The 20297-nt window shown below is 36.7% G+C and overlaps 1 protein-coding gene across 1 annotated transcript in view; it reads right to left on the bottom strand.

Moving 5' to 3' along the window:
- LOC108667415 (potassium voltage-gated channel subfamily H member 8) overlaps window positions 1-20034 on the bottom strand; it is a 152245-nt gene extending 132211 nt beyond the window's left edge. The window contains exon 1 of the mRNA XM_047879660.1: window positions 19161-20034. Within this exon, the coding sequence (XP_047735616.1) occupies window positions 19161-19236 (76 nt within the window). The 5' untranslated portion in view covers window positions 19237-20034. The remainder of the gene's footprint in view (window positions 1-19160) is intronic.
- Window positions 20035-20297: the final 263 nt, after the last annotated feature.

The following is a 20297-nucleotide window of genomic DNA, read 5'->3' as shown; positions in this document are numbered from 1 at the left end:
GTAAAACTATTAGAATCTAAAAGCTTAATATTTCATACGTTTGAAATGAGCTTCAAAGCAGCAGAAGGGATAATATATATTTAATCGATCAAAATAGGTCAAGAGACTTGAGTATATTATATATCAATAAAGAGGAAAATTTTTATTTACCCGATGATTACATTTTACTACATCATTCTAATTTCTAAAAATTCATTTCCGCAATAACTGCATTTGTTTAAAGATTATCAATTTATTATAGCTCGTTAATTTTAGCGCTTCAATATAAAAGCAATTATAGAAAAAAATTAGTTTCCAAGTATTTATTTCTTTCATTTTCTTAAAACCATGAGGAAAATTAAGCTACATGTTTCATTTTACTCCTTATATCAAATGTAAAGACTTAATTTCTTTAAAATACTCAAATTAATCCTAGAATATAACTAACCGCGTTTTAAGGGTAATAACATACAAGCCGGTTAAGCAAGTGGGCACTCACTATAGGCAGGTTTCTGTGGCTGTACCCAGAGCAAGCCTGAAATTCGCCGATACCGAAGAAAAACAACAGCCCGTCCTCGCTACGTCATACTGGGACGATATATCAGCCCAATAATAACGGTGCTCCAGCATCGCCATATAAGTGACCCGTGAGAGAAGCGGGCGAACAACATGCGATGGCTGCTCTGTGGTATGAATGTGGTCAACACATTAGGCACGACGTTTTTAAATGATAAATGACGTTTTTAACATTAAATCATCATTTATCCATATATATTTTGTTTTTAGGATAATTGAACATAAAGCTTTCATCTTTTCGTGCTTCAACAGTGGCAAAAAAATTAAATGTAATAAAACAATTACACATTTTTAACTAATTAATTTAACAGATAAAAGTCGTTTAATTTTATTCCGTTTCGTTGTAATGAGTCGTGCCGAAACTAATCCTTATAAGCTGAGCACCCGAAGTAGCGCCTTATGCGCACATCCATGAATATGTTATACTTTGGCCTGTACATAATAAGACCGATTGGCTGATTAACAAACGCATCTTTCTGTCTTCTAATAGGTAAAGGTGTACATTATACATTTTATACCCCTTCATATGTTTAACTAAATTCAGAATTTTTACATTTTTAAGTGAGTAACAAGTCCAAAACGGACAAAAAACGACACGCAAGCCCATTTTTGGCACACAAACCATTTTGTTACTTGTAAGTCCATACGTATCACGTACTAATAAAACTAACGTAAACCGTCCCATCAATCCCAGACAGGAACCCGTGAGTTCAGCACATTCTCCATCCAGTACGAGTAACATATGAACTATAATAATACCGTACAATGCAATCTTACCATCGACACATATATGATAGTCTTCACAAAGAGAAAACGAGCCTCCGCAGACAGATTCAGATGATAGTTGTTGTAGAATGTCATCCTCAATAACGCCCTTCCACGATTAACATTTCAGTACTCGATTACGTACAATAGAAGCTGTTATAATGTACAGAGCTGCATAGTGGTTGGACAATATTTTGCTTTGTGTCGTGATAAATGAGCATGACAACGCCCCTACCAAACCTCACAACAAAGCGTGCCAGATCACATCTGCTTTACGCTGGAATCCATTCACTGTCATGGCTACTCTTTCTTCGAATTGCACGAGCTATAATATTTCCATATTTAACATAAATTTATTAGAGTTCGAGAAAGCTCGCTTGTACGACTTTACATTCGCAATAGATACTTTAAATCACGTTGCCTACATCTGTGCGTATTCCTGTGAATAACATGACTGATATCAAACGCCAGATATGATGACAATTAAAATAATAATAACATGACATATATTCCAAAACAGTAGTAAAAATACTAAAGATAATTGTGTAAAAAATACGGAGAATTTAAAATCGGATTTACGTGAGGACATTGAGGCTAATTTCGAGTAGAATTATAAATCAGCAAGGTTTTTAACCGTAATTATGCAAGGTTCCTTTGAAACTAATACAACTAACATAACCGCGCAATTCAGTGGCCAGTTCCAACTGTCGTCCGTGCAACGATTAACGTAACTCGTTTAGGAAAATATGAGCATCTCTCACGAGATTTCCAACGTCTCAATAATCAACACAAAAATCAAACGCACTCGCACTAAATTCCTCATGTCAAAGGCCTGCAGCTTAATTGCGTCCATATGACTATTTCACACGAAAATAAAAATAGCCTAAAATATCCAAATAGTCTATAAATAATGAAATAAATATAGCCAATATCATAGACCGATAAATATATTAATATGTATAAACACTGGTGGTAAATTATTCGGATATGGTGAGTTTTGGCCGCCAGCGCACCTAATGAAGCAAAAATAATCGAGCATGGGAAGACTCTTCGACCGCGGCGCAGGCTCATTACCGCGTCACTGGAAATATTGGCTGAGTTATCGGCAATGTTAATTAGGTAATCGAGAAGCGAGGCTTCAAAATATTTCATTACACAAATCATCCAGGGTAAGTCATGCGATGAGGATAAGTCATGCGATGAAACTACTTTTAGCGATCAGAAAATGTAGATTAATTAGCTCAATGTGAGCGCAAGAGACCACATATTTCAATCAATACAAGAAAATATACAAAATTCCCTGTGTAGGTTCAAATCAACGCTCGATAAATTAAGTCAGATTGATGGCGTACAAGATAATAGTAGAAACATACAAATGGTTAACTCAAAAAAGAGTTAAACCATTAGTAAATTATTGAAAAGCCGATTATAAGCGACTACGACACTTATTAGAGCATTTATTAGGTGCACGTTTATCACATTATATTTCCGTGGAAAAATGTATGGGTATAAACAGGTTCTTAAAGTCGCTCAATAAAAGTACACAATTGAAAAGAAATGAAATGAGTGTGCGGCGTCTAGGCAATTAAACTGAATTCATTCTGAATGTGAGTAACTGATAAGTGGTTATCACAAGATGATTGATAAATATCTCATTCTTTTTACATTTACAATGAAAATACTACAGTTATTTTTCTAGGAATGGAATTGGACAAAACAACAGTGCACCTGATGATATATTAAAATATTTAAGGGCAACAGATTACTCTTGTAAATTAAATTCGTCTAACTTTTGCGTTCGAATGCAGTTTAAAAATTATAGCTAATTTTTTCCGTCTCGCGCGTGTGAAGCTCACCGTGATTGAATAGAAAGTTTGCTCGTCGTAATTGAATTTGTCTTGTGATCACCAGGCTTTTCAGCAGCTTCCAACAACAACACATGCCAGGCTTAGCGACCCCGTTCATAATTTATCCCTCGTAGTGAACGAAGCCAACCGCTTTACTTGATATGCAGCTTAACAACTGATGAGAGCGCGTCGCTGCCTCAGTAGCCCCGGAACGAAGCAATTTCCGCTTCGTATGAATTGTGTACACATCGTACGTCGACATTAAATACAGTGAAAGTAAAGAGCGGTGGACGTGTTGGGATCTAAATTCTAAATGTTTTCATTTCCATTTTACGTGCCTCAAAATGCACGCGCAAGCGTTCAGTTCCTTTTAACGAGTTTATTCATTAATTAATCTAAGATCACGATTACTTAACGCGGGCGTTAATGTTCGTAGTCTCACATATTTTAATACCCCCATACCTGTTTATATATTCGAATCCGCGATAGTTACTTTCGCTGAACCGCAAAAGAGAGAAGGGATGCTCGAGAATGTGCGATTGTGGTCTCTTTTTTGGCAACTAGAATGAATAATTTTAAACTGACAAACAAGAAGGCATTGCTTCATGCGTGTCATGATAAGTAAATCGGGTACGACGCATACACTAATAATTTATATGTTTATTAATATGTTTACCGTCCGTACATAGTCCTTTAACTAGTGTGCCAAGGTGACTTACGTTGTTAGTACACCGTAATTCATGCTCTTGAGATTTTTATAATAGTTTCGCGATATTGCGATAATTTAAGACAATCCCATGTATTGATTGACTTTTCACGATCGTGGCAGAAAATATAATCACATAATGAACCACAGAAAAAATTCTAGCTCACAAAATCATTTTTTCAACTTGGTTTAGATTTTACAAGTATTCACGTCCTAGTTGATAGACTTTGCGACGGTCGTCAGTTAATAACAGAATAAAACTTGCAAAATTTTACCAAGTAAATTACTACTGGCAAGAAAATGGAAAAAAATGACATTTCTCAACATGCAAGCGGAAAGTTAAGAGAGTCCAACGGCTCGGTGCTGGCATGCAGCGGCGACATCTGAGTTTGAGAGATGGTCCGCTGGGAACCTCATTGGAGGATCAGCCACGAAAATTGGACCTGAGGTTAGTCGTAAATCCGAGGGAACGCACAAGGTTTACTATTTTTGCTTTAATGGCCCGAGTATTCAAGAAAGTGTCCATGAAAGTGTCCCGAGTATTCAAGAAAGTGTCCATGAAAACTAAATTGATCGGGCACTGAGTCCGAGGCGCTCAGTTTGGTTCGTAGATCATGACACGCTGAACAATAGCTCGCAAAATCGCAGAAGGGTCATTACCATGAATTATACATACCCATTGAAGAAATCATGATATGTACAGACGAATCGTAATTTTCGATGAAAAAAATTCGAAAACTGAGAAATTCTGTTGTACAATGCTAAAACTCAAGCGTATATTCTCGTCGTCCACCGTCTTGTAAATAATTAGTAACAAAAAGTTACACGAAAAAGTCCTAAATTTGTTTTTCGTGGATGAAATTTTCTGCAAATAACCCGCTAACTAATACTTCGTATAAAATTCGCTAAATTCAAAACTCTTTGAAAACAAATTCGTCATTCGAAGACATCATCTCTAAATTACCCATTATTCATATATAAATAATTTGAATTTGATCAGAATCCATGGAATTGAAATCATTGTAATTCAAATCAAAATTCTATGTTTCTATTGACATATCAATAGAATGGCAGAGCCATTAATAGCCGCAGTTAGAGCCCAAGTTTAAGCAGAAATATGGGTACTGAGAAGGTGACTGAAAGATTCACAAATATTGCTATTGAATTTGAATTGAATAGCACAGCATTCAAGCCACGCCAACCGTATCGAGTTGCTCTTGCTGCCCAAAAGCTGCTCATGAGCCGTAAAATTGACCGACGCGATATTGAAGATTTTATGTGAAATCTTTCGCTGTCATGTAAGAAATATTCCCACATCACTGTGAAACCAATCATTCAGAAACTAATTCATAAGTAAACACGTTAGCAATCGAGTAAAAATCGTCAGCGGAGTAAATAATCGTTTTCTCAACGACTTGTATTGTAAGCTGCAAACAATGTACGAATTTTATACCCAACGCAATTGATCTGCATCTCTTACTAAGAAGACAAATTTAGGGATTAGTTTGACTATGGGCGTGCGAATTTTCAGTCGTCGTCGAGTATTTGGAGGAATTTATAGAACTGCAGAGAGTAAGTGGCGTAAATTTTGTGTCAGCTTGCGTAGCAATCAAATTTAGAAGTCATTTTAACAAGAATCCGAGACCTTAGAATACTGCCAGCAGATAATAAATTCAATTATAAAAGGAAAATGTATATAAAGCGATGGAAATTGACCATCCAAGAAATAAAAAAGGGAGAAATCTTCAAATAGGACGATATTTTTTTTTAGCAGATAATAAATTCAATTATAAAAGGAAAATGTATATAAAGCGATGGAAATTGACCATCCAAGAAATAAAAAAGGGAGAAATCTTCAAATAGGACGATATTTTTTTAGCCTAGATTGAATTTTTTCAGCATTAGTAAGAAGGTCCACATCGGCCAAATCGTTTAGTTTTGAGAGCAACAACATAAAATGCTGAGTAATTTCGAATTATAATATAGTTTTACACATATACGATGAATATATCTTCAAAAATAATACAAAAATAACTCATTCAAACAGAAAAACCTAGCAGAAAAGTTCGTCATGCGTAAGTGGGCAAAACAAGTATAGTGTCATCGCCTATAAAGTGCCTCGCGGTTCAGGGCGCCATGACGCTGCGGACGAAAGTCGAGTGCGAGCGGAACCCCACCCACCACAGGTCAGGTGCTCAGGAACCCGTGGTCTTGTTAACTCCGTCCAATTATCATATTTCACATGATAATTCATAAAAATGAGAAACAAATACCTAAGAGGATATTGTTTGGTTCTGAAATTTTGCTAACTTCAATGTGTAGAGCATTTCATTTCCATACTAATTGAGATTGTTGTAAATTGTCGAAAAATTAATCATAGTATATTCGAATTTGGGTTCAACTCAAACAGTTATCTAAAAAGTATTTAATGTTGTTTTTCTTTGAGCGGGAACTCACAAGTGATGTGGTAGTTCGTTCATACCGGATAAATTCCAAACTATTAGTTAATAACGTAGTAACATTAAATTAATTTGCTGCAAAATTTATCAAACGAGATCTTTTCCAATGTTTAAACTATAGAGAAGACGGTGAGCAAGGCTGTTAACTTGAGTAAAAGCGGCGTTCCATCATGCAGCGCAGATTCATTGTTCTCAAGCCGAGATAATCCACGACTAATACGCTGCTGTCTCGTGTCTGAAGCTCCACAGGCCAAGCGGCTCACAAGCGCACAGTTATATAGCGTCAGAATAAATCCATAACAGCGTTCTAACAATATTTCCTTCTGGCCTTCAGAGGAAATAAAAAACCTGTTCAATATCCGTTTGGTTAAAGTCATTTACGAAAAAATTATTCCTCATAACTGACTAAGTTTTCTGCTTTAATTATAAGTTTGAAGCCGCACTTTATTTCAAGCTCGTTTTCATCTGCGGGAAATTATCTTCTTCCCCTACCAATCCGTCCCGAACTCCAAGCTAATTTGGGACAATGTCAACGTGTTTAAATGGTGCCAGAAACGTTAAAACATAACGGTTGCGATGTACATGAGCGCCAAGTGAGCGATAAACAACAAAAAGTATCGCCAACTTGAAAATTTTTGGTCATACACAAGCACGGATGAAATCTTATCTACGGATATTGCTCCGAATATTTAATTACCTATTTAGAGTGTCAGTTCGATTTACGTATACTTCAATTTTTAATATATGAATACATTTCTTTGCAGACAAATATATTTCGCACCAGTCGCTTATGAACACTGATGAAGCGTTAGCAACATGGTCTTAGTCCAATTCGCATGCTGCTCCTGAAATAACAAAAATTCATCAGTTCATGCACTGCTGTCTTTATATAGTAGCATGCAGAGAGCTAACGCTACTTTCCACTACACAGCGGAAAAATGAGTATACAATCAATAAAAGCTTAATTTAGAGCACCAGTAATGAGTGAGATAAAACAAAGGGCAGCAACAAATTGAAAAAAAATATACGACATGATATGAGAAATCAAAAAAAGCATCACGAACAAGAATAGAGTACATGAACATGCAACAAAAATGTTGATCGCGAGCCAGTGAGGTCAAGGTTGAAGTATGAAGTATGTTAGCAAGATGATAACAACAGCGCCTGACAGGCGTCAACAAGTCGAGCGATGAGGAGGTACCCGTCAGAGCAGGTGCGAAGTATCACACAATGCACGGCGCTAATTGACGCTAGACACGTACTCCTTTAATTAGGCAGGCAGGTCTCGTTAGAGCGCCGCCAACTCACGCGCGAGGCAAGGTATTGGCGGTAATTGAACTGCCATATTTGAATTTCAAACAGGGAATGAAGAAACAATTTTGTACTTGGACAATGGTGTTAAAAAAGTGCGATATAGCGTGCATTCGGATATCTTTACGGGAAAACGAGTTAATAATGTAAGGAATGCCATTTCATTTTGAGACTTAGAACGCAGTATAAAAATAATTTTAAAAACACAGACGTTTCAAGCACTGACCAAAAAGCGTAAAAAACATGTATTAACGTTTTAAAACTAGCATAAACTGATGAAGCCAGTAAATAATCAAGACACTGTACTTAACCAAACAAAACAAATTTTTGTATAATTACGGGAAAAACCTCAATATTAACTTCAAAAACATACTTTCAGTAGCGACAATGATGCTTTTGTTCATAGCATTTGATGTACCGTTTTACTGAAGCGGAACAATGAAAAATATAAGACGTTTTGGCATCATTATTTCTATACTTTTCTCGTTTTCGAAATAACTATTATTCAAATTCTTATAAAAAATCGTCCGTAATGTGATGGACGTATCATTTCCGCTCCTTACATTCCTGTGGCCTTCCTAGGTTCATTTCGAAATTTAAGCAATAACTGTTACATAAAAGGAATTTATACTTTAGCTAAAATAACTTATTGTCCAATCAATTCGAGTAATTACAGTATCCTTTAAATATCAATATACTTTCATGCATTTGTTTATACGAATGACGTATGAGGCAAAATCAATATCGACGCAAATTCACACAAAACGTTGCACAATATTGCAGCCACAAGTCAAGTAAAATTTCTGCGGCATTTTCTTCGCATGGCTGCAATAGAAATTAATCTTAGAACTGCACCTAGCACACAAGCATGGTGTCCTTCAAGAGGACCATGCATCAATTAAACCGAGTTCCGGGGCTACAATTATACCTCAGAACAACTCTTTGCTTTTCTTCAGTACTAACAGCTGCACAGCTTTGAGGACGTTTCTATTGATATGCTAAACAGACTTAATCTACCAGATGATCGACGAACAAAGATAGCATGGGAAACTAAGTAAATGAATAAGCGTTCGGGTGAGAGTATATTTTTTGTAAATTAATGCCGAGACACGACCGTGCAGGTCACGTATCAATAAAGAAAAATTTTGAGAGAGAAATGAGAACAATGAAGGTAAACCGCACGAAGACGATAAGAGGCAGTAAATACTCGAGGTGAACCAGCTGCAGCTGCTGCCTAAAGTACGAGGTGTGAAAGTCGGTGTGAAGAACACCCTTCGCTATCGACATCTTGATGATTCATGCTCTGCGAGCCCATGAATGTCGACATAACATTGCACCTAGGGTCATCCTAGTGACAAAGACTTAAGATATTTTTCTGAGATATAAACAAATGAAAAAAAGCATTAGTTCCCCAACGTATTTTTTATAGAGGAATTAACCTTATGAGTCATGCTATTGAGACCCCAACATACATGTTGGAACACAAGGGTGGTGAATTCACTTTATTTGAAGGAATATTCGCTTTATTTTCCCTTAATTAAGGACACTGAGAGCAAAATCAATGTAAGTGTAGGTGCAAACAGAGCAAAAGAAATCGTTAGCGTTTTATCAGAACAAACAAGCAGAAGTGACATCCATCCAGCAAAAAAAACAGTCTCCAACAGCCATGTGTCATCCCCGCGCAGAAAACTCTCAAACAAAATGTGGTAATCGAATGCAGACATCAGAGAAAGTAAATGAAAAATCTGTGAAATTTTTCCAGTTGAAATTGAAGTTTCCGACATCGGATGTGAACTGCATAGGCTATGTTGTATAGCGACATTCAAACATTACGGTTGCGATGTACAAGCGCGCGCCAAGTATGCGATAAGCGAACATGTTTGAACTGATTTATGCACGCAGCTGTGAGGATATGATTTCAGTTTTGACAGAATGCACGGGGTAAATGGGCACGATTTGCTTACTGTAAAGGCGATTTACGCATCATGCGTATTTGCGTGTCTCAATGACAGTGTTCTGTACATGCATCATGGTATAGACGCATAGAAAATGAACTGCAAATTAGGGAATGAAAATTAAAGACAAAAACAAACACACACACAGAAAATAACTAAAAATGAAACATATAGAAGTTTCCTTATCCAGAGCTCACAAAACATGGCCGAGGTTATGTAGTAGCGCTCGCAAATCGCTAGTCTTTTTTCAGGGATCCCGCTAGTGACCTGTCGCATGCTTCATTGTTATTCTCATTCACTCTTTAAACGTTGGTCGGTGCACACTGCACAGGGTTCCTGGTGCTGTCGTGTAATTCCTGCTGTTTTAGTTGAACAGTATAATTAATAAGTGATTCAAAGATTTCATCATAAAGGCGGGTAAGCTGCTGGAATATTCAGGACCCGAATTTATGTTTGATTTTCCAGGTAAATGCATTGTGTGGAAATGTTGTTTACGTATAACACCGGTATTTTCTCCGTTGTCATTTGCTTGTATATATCAGTCCGGTACAAAATTTGGCTATTCCCGGCAACTTAATTTAATATTGGACATATTGCGTGGAGCCAGTGTATATTTTGTTTATTTTAGGAAGGACGGCAGTTTCTATTTGCGTTAACTCTGACTGGATCTCGATCATTTCACCGAGCCTAAATTCCACCCTAGAGACTCAACTCTCGATAAAATTTGTAATAACTGTGTAGCATTTCATCCTCTCAACTGAAGTTGGACTCCTAAATCTGCTATATGGTGGAACGACTCAGCTATCGCTCTCTAGGCATAAATGTTGGAAATTTTCCCACAACAGTGATATGGAGAAGTCCTTGGCGGCGACTGTTCAATTATTTATCTAAAGTTTCGTGTGGTTCACCTTTGGTTGTTTTTTATTTCAATTTCACTTCAATTATCATTTTTAAGGTTTCCCTGAAAAAGCAGTGAGACGATACTACAGTCCCAGCACATTGCAATATACAAGCCCGAATGCTATGATAAAAAAATAATGCCCTTGCACTGCTATACATAAATTGAATGCTCCGATACGCAAGCCTTAATACTGCGATAAAAACTCTTACACGGCGATACACAAAGTCCTCTTACACAAAGTCCTACCTAATACTGCAACACACAAGCCCAAACACAGTAATACACAAGCCCTATTACAGCGATACACAAGCCCAAACAGCAATACACAAGCCCTATTACAACGAGACACAAGCCCAAACACAGCAATACACAAAAAAAAATACACAAGCCCTATTACAGCGAGAGACAAGCCCAAACACAGCAATACACAAGCCTTATTACAGCGATACACAAGCCCAAACACAGCAATACACTAGCCCTATTACAACGAGACACAAGCCCAAACACAGCAATGCACAAGCCCTATTACAGCGAGACACAAGCCCAAACACAGCAATACACAAGCCCTATTGCAGCGATACATAAGCCTTAGTCGACTTACGCTGCACCGAAAACAAGCTCAGTAAAGAGACACGCTTATACGTCGAAGCCGGAAAACAAGTCTGCTGGAGCGCGACGATCAACACGGCTCCAGCTCTGCTCGGGCTTCAGGGAGGCGTAACGGAGAGCCATTCGATCGTTTTCTTTGAAACGCGACAGCCGCACCGACAAAATTATCCTCATTTCGTAGATTGATACAAATTATATAATTCCAATATGAAAACAGAATCCCAAGATGGAAACTTCATTTGGATCAGTATAAATGGATCATCAAAATTTAATCACAAAAATTTATCTTCAATGACATTATGACAGTCACTACACTACAATGGCATTATGACAGTCACTACATTTGTAAAGTAGTGACTCCGTTATAGCGAACAAAGCGTGTAGTTGTGCTGAGGTTTCCCACAAGCTTATGTCTTCCAATGGTTGTTGAATCGATTTGAGGATCCTCTACAATAACGAGATGTCAATGGATGCAAGAACCTTAAGATCTACCTGTAGCTAATGACTTGCCGTTATATCAACTCATAGTCGACAGACGATCTCTCCGCACACAAATGTCCTTTTTCAGCCGAGAACTTAAAAGGTTTAACGACTGGAGGAGAGGAAGCGTCATTGTCTGGAACTAGTATAATAATGGGCTGTTCTTTCTGATTGTCATGCTGCCTGGTGCTTATCAGTCATCAAATGACAGTTCATTAGGTCTTGTCTTTTGATAGTGAGGTTCAATCATTAGGTCTCGTCTTTTGATAGTGAAGTTCAATCATTAGGTCTTGTCTTTTGATAGTGAGGTTCAAAGGGAACACGAGGCACTGTTGTGCACAGCACCTGGCACCCCGTCGACATCAATGCTCATGACTAAATAATACCGAATTATACACTTGAATGATCATAAGCTGCAGTTACACACGTGAGGACAGCAATTAGGATATAAGCGTTTGAAAATTGTTATATAGGTACATTGAAGTTTACTTTGCTTCGAAGTAATGTTTACTTTACATACTTTTTAATACTATACCTATATATATACTTTATATTGAAGTTCATGTGCAGTTGTCCACAATAGTTTTAAAGCGTTCTCGCCACCGCCTATTGTATGTCAATTTATGCACCTGTTAGGCCGGTCTTGACAGTGCAAAGCGTCTACATTTCAGAGAGTCGAGCTAAAAAATCTATTTGTCAAAAAATTATTATTAAAATTATTGACAAAATTATTGTCAAAACAATTAAGCTTTTCTATTATAAATCAATAAAAGTCTCTTTTCGTATAAAATTCATTGCTGATGTTCAGCCTTATGTGGCCATCTGAGTTAGGGCAGTGAACGTGGAGTCACAGAGGAAATTAGTGCAGAACATCTAAAGAAATAAAAATGTTAGTTGAGAAAGACTGTCTCACACATCGTCGCATGGCAGAATTACACAAAACAATTACACCTTATAAGCGATGAACAATAAAAAAATTGTGCTAGTCCATACCGTCCGCAATGATTATACGTTCACCTGCACAGTTTTTATGATATTTGCTAGAAGCCTACGCGGCCATCTCTCAGGCCCCGTATCCTATTTACGACGTATGCACAACGCTCATCGAAACCAAATAAGCCTCTGAGGAAATAGAACGGTGCTTTGACGGTTCAATAAATGCATGCGCGAATATATGGGAAATATATTCTAGTACAAATTTGGGCCAACTTTCTAAGGAAAAAACAAGCCCAGCGGTATGTGCATTTTTCTCAATAATCCATTGAGTTATTGTATTTAAAATAATCCAATGTTATCTACTTAGAGCGGCTTTGACCACTAACCCCCTACGTGACTGTGATTAGTATATAATAATTAGCATGTTAATAGAAATGTGAATATTTTCTAAATTTACCTGCTCAACGGCATTTCACATGATGTGTATAGGGTACAATTTCAAATATATCTTCAGTTATACTAGAAGAGGTGCTAAGTTTTTGAGATGACTATACCGTACCTACAAAAAAACTATCGTTCGCACCTATTCCGCACAATACATCCACAGAAAATACGAACACAAACACAACAAATTTTACGGGTAAAATGAGGCCAAACTGAACCTACGTCGCGTGGTTACATGTCTGGTAGCTAGCGAGCAGAGCTGTGTTTGCTGTCACTGACAAAATTAAATAAACTCTCGAGGATTGAATTAGAATCAACAGCGAGCACAGCGATGGTCACGTTTTTAAGACCGTTGATTAGTTGAAAATTGCTCAGAGATCCCTGCTCGTCGCTCGCAAATTGAATGAGAGATGCAAAGCCGACGCCTTCCAAATTCTTGGTGAAATTGACTTGATTTATGATGCACGAATATTATGAACGTAAAGCCAAACGACAAGGGTATATTCATGTGTATGATATGCACGTCAAAGAATATCTCATTTAGACACAGAAAAACGATTTACATATTATTTACATATTTATTTTTACAAGGAAAGCTTTACATATTCATCTGTATCCTAATTCTCTCTTTGATAATGAACAACTTTGACGATAATAAACATGGTTCGGATACAGTGAAGCTGGATAGTACAAGCAAATTCCCTAAAATATATAAAAAAAATGTATAATGAGCACCAGAGGTGGGCAGTAGCGCGCTACATGTAGCGGCCGCTATATTTTCAGTAGCGGTAGCGGCTCTACATTTAAAGCAATGTAGCGGTAGCGGTAGCGCCCGCTACATATTTGAGTAGCGATACGAGGTTTTGCCGCTACAGCGCTACCGCTACATTTATAGACAAAGCCTTTAGATTTTACTTAATAGTATTAAATATTATTTAAAAACCAGCATGATACATACATAATATAAATTACAGAATAAAACTGTACGAAAGATTTCGGTGTAATGTTGTCAACCTCAGCCTGTTACTAGTGTCAACATGTTAGTTGTCACTTGTTAAGTTGTTACCAGTTACCACTTACAGGTATTTTTTCATGTTTCAGTTTGCTTACTGTTATTTTTATGTTTCACCTTCCCTACATGGATGTCTACTTTAATCTACCAATCTCAAAAATAATCCACATTACATATACAAATAAAAGACTGATTTTTTTATACGTATATGTGGATAATTTTTTAGATTGGTAGATTAAAGTACACATCCGTGTAGGGAAGGTAAAACATAAAAATAACTAACTTTTATTTACTGTATCTGACCCGTACTAGTTCGGTTAGATTAATTGCAATGCATTGATATGTTTTGAAAATGCTCATTAAATGTTTATGAGTAAATCCCAATATCAGAACAATAAATATTTAGAGATTTCCAATAATTTTGGCCATTGTAGCGGCTAATGTATAGCGGCGCTACATTTTACTGTAGCGGTAGCGCCCGCTACATTTAGAGCATGTAGCGGTAGCTGTAGCGCCGCTACATTTCAAAGCAGCGCTGCCCAGCTCTGATGAGCACTAGGAGCAGGATATCGTAAGGCCTGGGTTATAGCAGGACTTATAGGGAGATCATCCAGAGCAAATCTTCTCATTAAGAAGATCTAACATTAACTTTTATCGGCACATGAATGAGATGTTGAAATCGCAGGTAAATAGACGCTGTGCGTTGATGTTCGGTTATCGAGAAAGCAACGAAGCATAATAGTTGGTTAAAATCGTCATGGTGACGTCATTAATTATCGTTTTTGTCACTGTATACGATTATTATAGTTCCATCACTCCATTTTGTTATCGGCGCGCAGTTCAGCGCAAATGGAGCGCAAACGAGAAAAGAGTGAAGACGCCAACGAGGAAAATAATGAACGAGATTAATATGATATGATTGTTTAATAGCATATATCAATAACTCAGAAATACTCTTTAATTTGTGAACACTGCGTACGATTGCGCGAAAGTTTTGAAAAACCCCTTAACGCGATATTACAAATACCATGGTCAAGATGGTGGTATTGTATTATACTCAAGGCTGGTAAAAGCGTATGCAGTTAATTGTTATATGCAATTATAAGTTTATAGGATTAGACCTACAAAGAACAATATATACCTTCTTGATCTCAATATACCTTTATATCACAATATGTCACAAACCAGGAGCCATATTTTCCGTCACCGCTCAAGCTAGCACGAGCAATGAGCGTTGCAAAGAGAAGAGAACTGAACGCAGGGAGACTTCAAGACCTCAGCCTAATGTTAGGTTCACGGACTGTATTTAGATATTCTGGCTCAAATCAGAACTCTCTAATAATATTTTTCTCAGTTCTTTGGAAAACTAATTTAATGAAGTTTGGATTTTCGCGAGGGGGAACCTCAATTAAATTATGGGCTACACAATGATTTAAATTTCAAGAGATATCCAATGAGTGTTTCAAAACTTTTTAGCAGACACACTTTTTCAACGAGACATAAAACATATAAAATAATTTCAGTGTAATCCCACAATTTAAAAAAAGGTAAAAAGCGTACAAAAGTTCATGTTTCTACAGCCTGCAGTTCACAACCTTCTAGTGACCAAGTACCACTTTAAACAACTATACACTCACCACGTACCACTTATTCGACTTACAAGCCGCTAATGTGATAGAGTAGCATTTAACTAAACTAATGCCTTAAAAACAGGCGTATTAATTAGGTGCACTGTTTGAACTTAACGGTAGGTCGCTGGTACAAGGTTGTGGTGTGTGGTACCTGTTACGTATCGCGGCCAAATTATTTTAGTTAGGCAACAATCATTTTGTGTCGTAAAAATAGCTAACTAGATATCTCTCATGGCACTGAGGGTGTCCGTGTACCAAATTTAAATTATTTCGTGCCACTAGTACGTAATCCACTGCATCATCAACATTACAGCAGCTTTCATACATAAAGAATGTCGAACGTGATGAGCCTCGAGGACGACTAGGTAATTTTCTCATTTTTAATAATTAATTAATAATAATAACTTAATAAATATAATTTTTCTCATTTTTTAGAGAAAAATTTTGCACGGATACTTAGATCATTAGATTGAGATTACTCATAAGTTGTGTGAAAGCATAAATTTATTTCTAATGAGGCAGGGGAGGCAGGCTTCGACGGAATACGCAAAGGCAGAAGACATTACGTTTTTTTTTGTACCATACCATTAGACATTGAGGACCGCTTCATGGGCTGAAGAAATTTCTTTCCCTGAAAGCATTTCGTCTCGTATTCATGGATAATTCTGTTGAACAGTTGTAGGTAGCTATCATATTAACACACGTAAAGTAATAAAGAAGCAAAAATCAACATTAAATGAGAGTATTTCGTGGGACTGAGACAGATATTGTTTCAAGACAACAGCCAAAATCGAACGGATTCGTTCACTTGCAAAAAAATCTTATTTTACAAAAAATGCGTGCTAACTTTTTCAAACTCGTGCTTGGACTACACACGAGAGAAAATATACACCAGTTTCCGCTTCCTAGACACAAAAAGATGAAGATACATTTAAAATTAAACTATTCTTGACTTTACATTTTTAGCGACTTCAAAGATAAGCCACAAAAAATAAGCCGATGCAAAGAGAGCAGGCAGCCAGCAAATTGTCAGAGAATTGTGTTAGTTGCTCAAAGTTTTGCCAAAGCATATCCGGGTTTAGCAAATCGAATGACATCCTGGAGGAAGAAGCAAGGGAGAATTTCTTCACCAAGCCAGCTTGTCTGATGCGCCAAAAAATAAACGTATAGTACCTACACGTGCGACTTCGATAAGCGGTCGTAACGCAGCAATTCTATTTATAGTGCAGTTATAGAAATAAAATGGGTCGCACATATAGAATTTCGAAAATTTTGTATTTACCAGGTATGAAGGCTAAAGACGACTTCATTCAATTTATCTCCTTCAAGGTAGCATAAATGAACACGTTTTACTTTTTTATTAATTTAAATGCAAAAGAACAAATACTGATATTATCGTTCTTTGTCTACGTGAGACATGACCATTTTTCCTATTGCATGTTTAGTCTCACTTCCTTGGTTTTGCCGAGCAACTGTTCTGCAGACAACCAGGTAACTAGAATACATTTTTTATATCTGAATAGGAAAACGCATCCCATTCATGAGATGCCTGTATTATGAATTACAATACCTAGCCACAGAAAATAATCCTCAGGGTAATCATTTATCTCACGCGCATATAATTTTTTCGGACGGGTTTTTACTTTTCAATCAACGAAATGAGGATTTTTCTATACCGAAAAGAATGAAATGATTTTGCAAGGATTCTTGACGAATCATCCAATCATCCAATACCGGAAATAAATCAAGATCTATGAACGAATGTTCTAAAAGCAAAATTGACAATTACATTACTAACTATTTCAGATGATTTCCAGATTGTGCGCGCTTAGTGCAGAAAACATGTTGATGTTTTATCGAAGATAAAACATCAAAGTCTGCCTATTGCGAGTTAGAAAATAGAAACTCGGATCGAAAAGCTAGACTTTGATGACGAGTTCAATAATTAGTGATTGTGATAACATCCCGAATTAGACGCGCTGTGCTGAATTTTCCGATCACGATGCCTCCTGATTTTAGGCATATGATAAAAGAAGTACACGAACAGAAGGTATTAAACGCTAAACGCATAATTTATCATCGAGAGCCTCCAAATAAAGAAATGAAATTAGAATTAGAAGATTTACAATATTATAGTTGGTCTTTTAGACTCTAGCGTGTCAAAACCGACTAGATTCTAACAAACTTTGATCGTTGCTCCATAACGGCAAGACTTTGACTAACAACTATAGAAGCGATAATTATAACATTAAAAGTAAGCAAACGAAGAAAATTTTGCTTAGCTTCTATAGGCTACAGGTGATTGTGAGCGCAAAAATATACCAAGGGGTTAATACCTCGATTAGTCATTCACCTCGTGGAAGACAGTTAATGAAGACGTCTTGGAGCTATAGTTCACTAGAATAGTTCACGTACGTATAGTATCTGCACTATTCAACCGGATAATTGGGCTTTATTGCACAATAAATGGGATTTTTCAATAGTTTTAGTAGCTTTAACAATTACAATAGCATTCTGAAATGTCCCGGAGATCGTTATTGGGCCGGAGATGACGACGGAAATATATTGCGGGTAAACTGCGGAATTGTGCCTCACTTCGCCGCCTACAAATTAGCAACATTTAATTTTGAAAACCGAGGTCTCTTTTGAGCCCACGCACATATCAACAATCATCATACAAAAACTTCAATAGTTAGGATCTAAAAGAATGATCTAAACATTTTTCAAAGTAAAATTAAGAACACATCAATAAAATATTGAACTACAATAAAATTAACATAATTAAACCATCAAGATATTTGCAGTGTTGGTCTCTAGCTCATAAACGAATTATTTTTATTCGAGAATAATTTCCGTGTTTGTAACAGCAAAATAACAGCTTTCATCACACGCGACCTCGACAACTTGTTCTATTGTCATCCGAAGCTTGTATATACATATGATGATAAAGATTCAAGGTTATTTGGTGCAGCCGGAACTCGTGCACAGAGAATGCAAAATGCGCGCAAAATTTAATCAAGAGAATTAATATTTCATTTCTTGTGGTTTGGGGACATCTCTAGCAATCATTCCTGACTCCAGGCAATTATGCTTTTTCGCATGTGAAATGATATTCTGCTGTGAGAGCCAAAGTGTTTTAGGACATAAGAAGTGACATAACATTAGAAGCGAAAATGTATTCACGGTCGCATTTCGGATGAGCCTTTTGATAGCGTAAATGTGTTAGCAGAGCAAATAAATTGCATTTTAACCGAATTTTCGTCTTCAATGTGGAAAGAAGTAAAGGAGAGAGCTAAACACCAAATATATAAAGAATAAGTATAATTAAGGAGAGCTAAACAATAAGTATATAACCCTAGCGACAGCAAAACATATGCAACTACAAAACACACCAACTTCAAATAAAAAGCAATAGATAAAAGATATCTGAATAACCATGAGCAATACAACTGGTTTTTTAATGCGGCGTTTATACTGAACTCAAGGGGACACCGAAAATGACCAATTCCAACACCGAAAATTTCACACAAAATCAATGTGTGTACTCACGCGTGCCGTCGAAACGAGTCGCGATGGTATCCAAGAAAGTGTTCTGCGGGGCTAGCAGCCCGCGCCTGTTCACCATCTTGCACTGGTTTTTCTTCTCTGTCTTACAAATGTTGCTCCCGAACTATACCGTTTTAAATACGGCAGTACTGTCTTACTGCACTCAGAAACACTTATCTTTTTCCACCAAAATTTTTGAACATGTTCTCTTTGTAATTTCTTTGCAATTACAACAAGTTATTATTCAAATTATATTTATCACTAATTTTCTTTTTTAATTTCATTCATTCTTTCACTTAGCAATAAATCAATTCTCAACTGTAAAAAGTTAGTTTTTCGTCCATGTTATCTTTCATTTTAGCGTCATTTACAGTGTATGTAATTATCGAATTTTTTTAACGCAGTCACGCGCAATTTGCACTACGCTATCTACACGCACTAATTGCTTCTCATTAGGAGCACTCGGTTTCCGTTCACTAATTATCTTAAATTTTTGGGTGACGAACAATAATTGAAGCAATTTTATACACATTCACTAGTCGTTTTATCGTATACTAAACCGCAATGAGCACGCCTACATCGGCTGACAATCTAATTAGCACTAGAGCCATCACCAGCATTTATCATCACTATGGAATCGAGTTGATTTTTTTATATTTTTGCACCAATGTTTTGATTTTTGGAATGTTTTAACATTTGCTCCATTCAGCACGAGAGAAAGATTATGGAGTTAATTTATATTACTACAATTTTTTAATTTCCGCTGAAAAATAGGTGCTTCCACTCTATATTACAGCCTTTTACAATTTTTAATTACGTTGCAAATAAATAATATCTTTGATACACAAAACAGTGATAATCAATACATGTTCAAGTCAGAGACAATAACTTGCAAGCATGAGAAAATCACATTTCGCAAAAGTTAGCATAATAAACTTTATAATCTTCAGGAATTAATTTCGTGTTAACAGCAACACTAATATGGATGCGCACAGCAATTGAGGTTAAGGCCATACGGAGACAAACATAACTAAGATCAGGAGCTCAGCTCACGAATCTTTGGGAGTTTAATATAGTAGATATTCTGACGTGGTTCACAACCGCACAAGGGTTTAAGCAATCAAGGCTTTTTTCGGCCGT

Source organism: Hyalella azteca, unplaced genomic scaffold (assembly GCF_000764305.2).
Source record: "Hyalella azteca isolate HAZT.00-mixed unplaced genomic scaffold, Hazt_2.0.2 contig3573, whole genome shotgun sequence".
Classification (NCBI taxonomy): domain Eukaryota; kingdom Metazoa; phylum Arthropoda; class Malacostraca; order Amphipoda; family Hyalellidae; genus Hyalella; species Hyalella azteca.
This window is presented reverse-complemented; position numbering and strand designations above follow the sequence as displayed.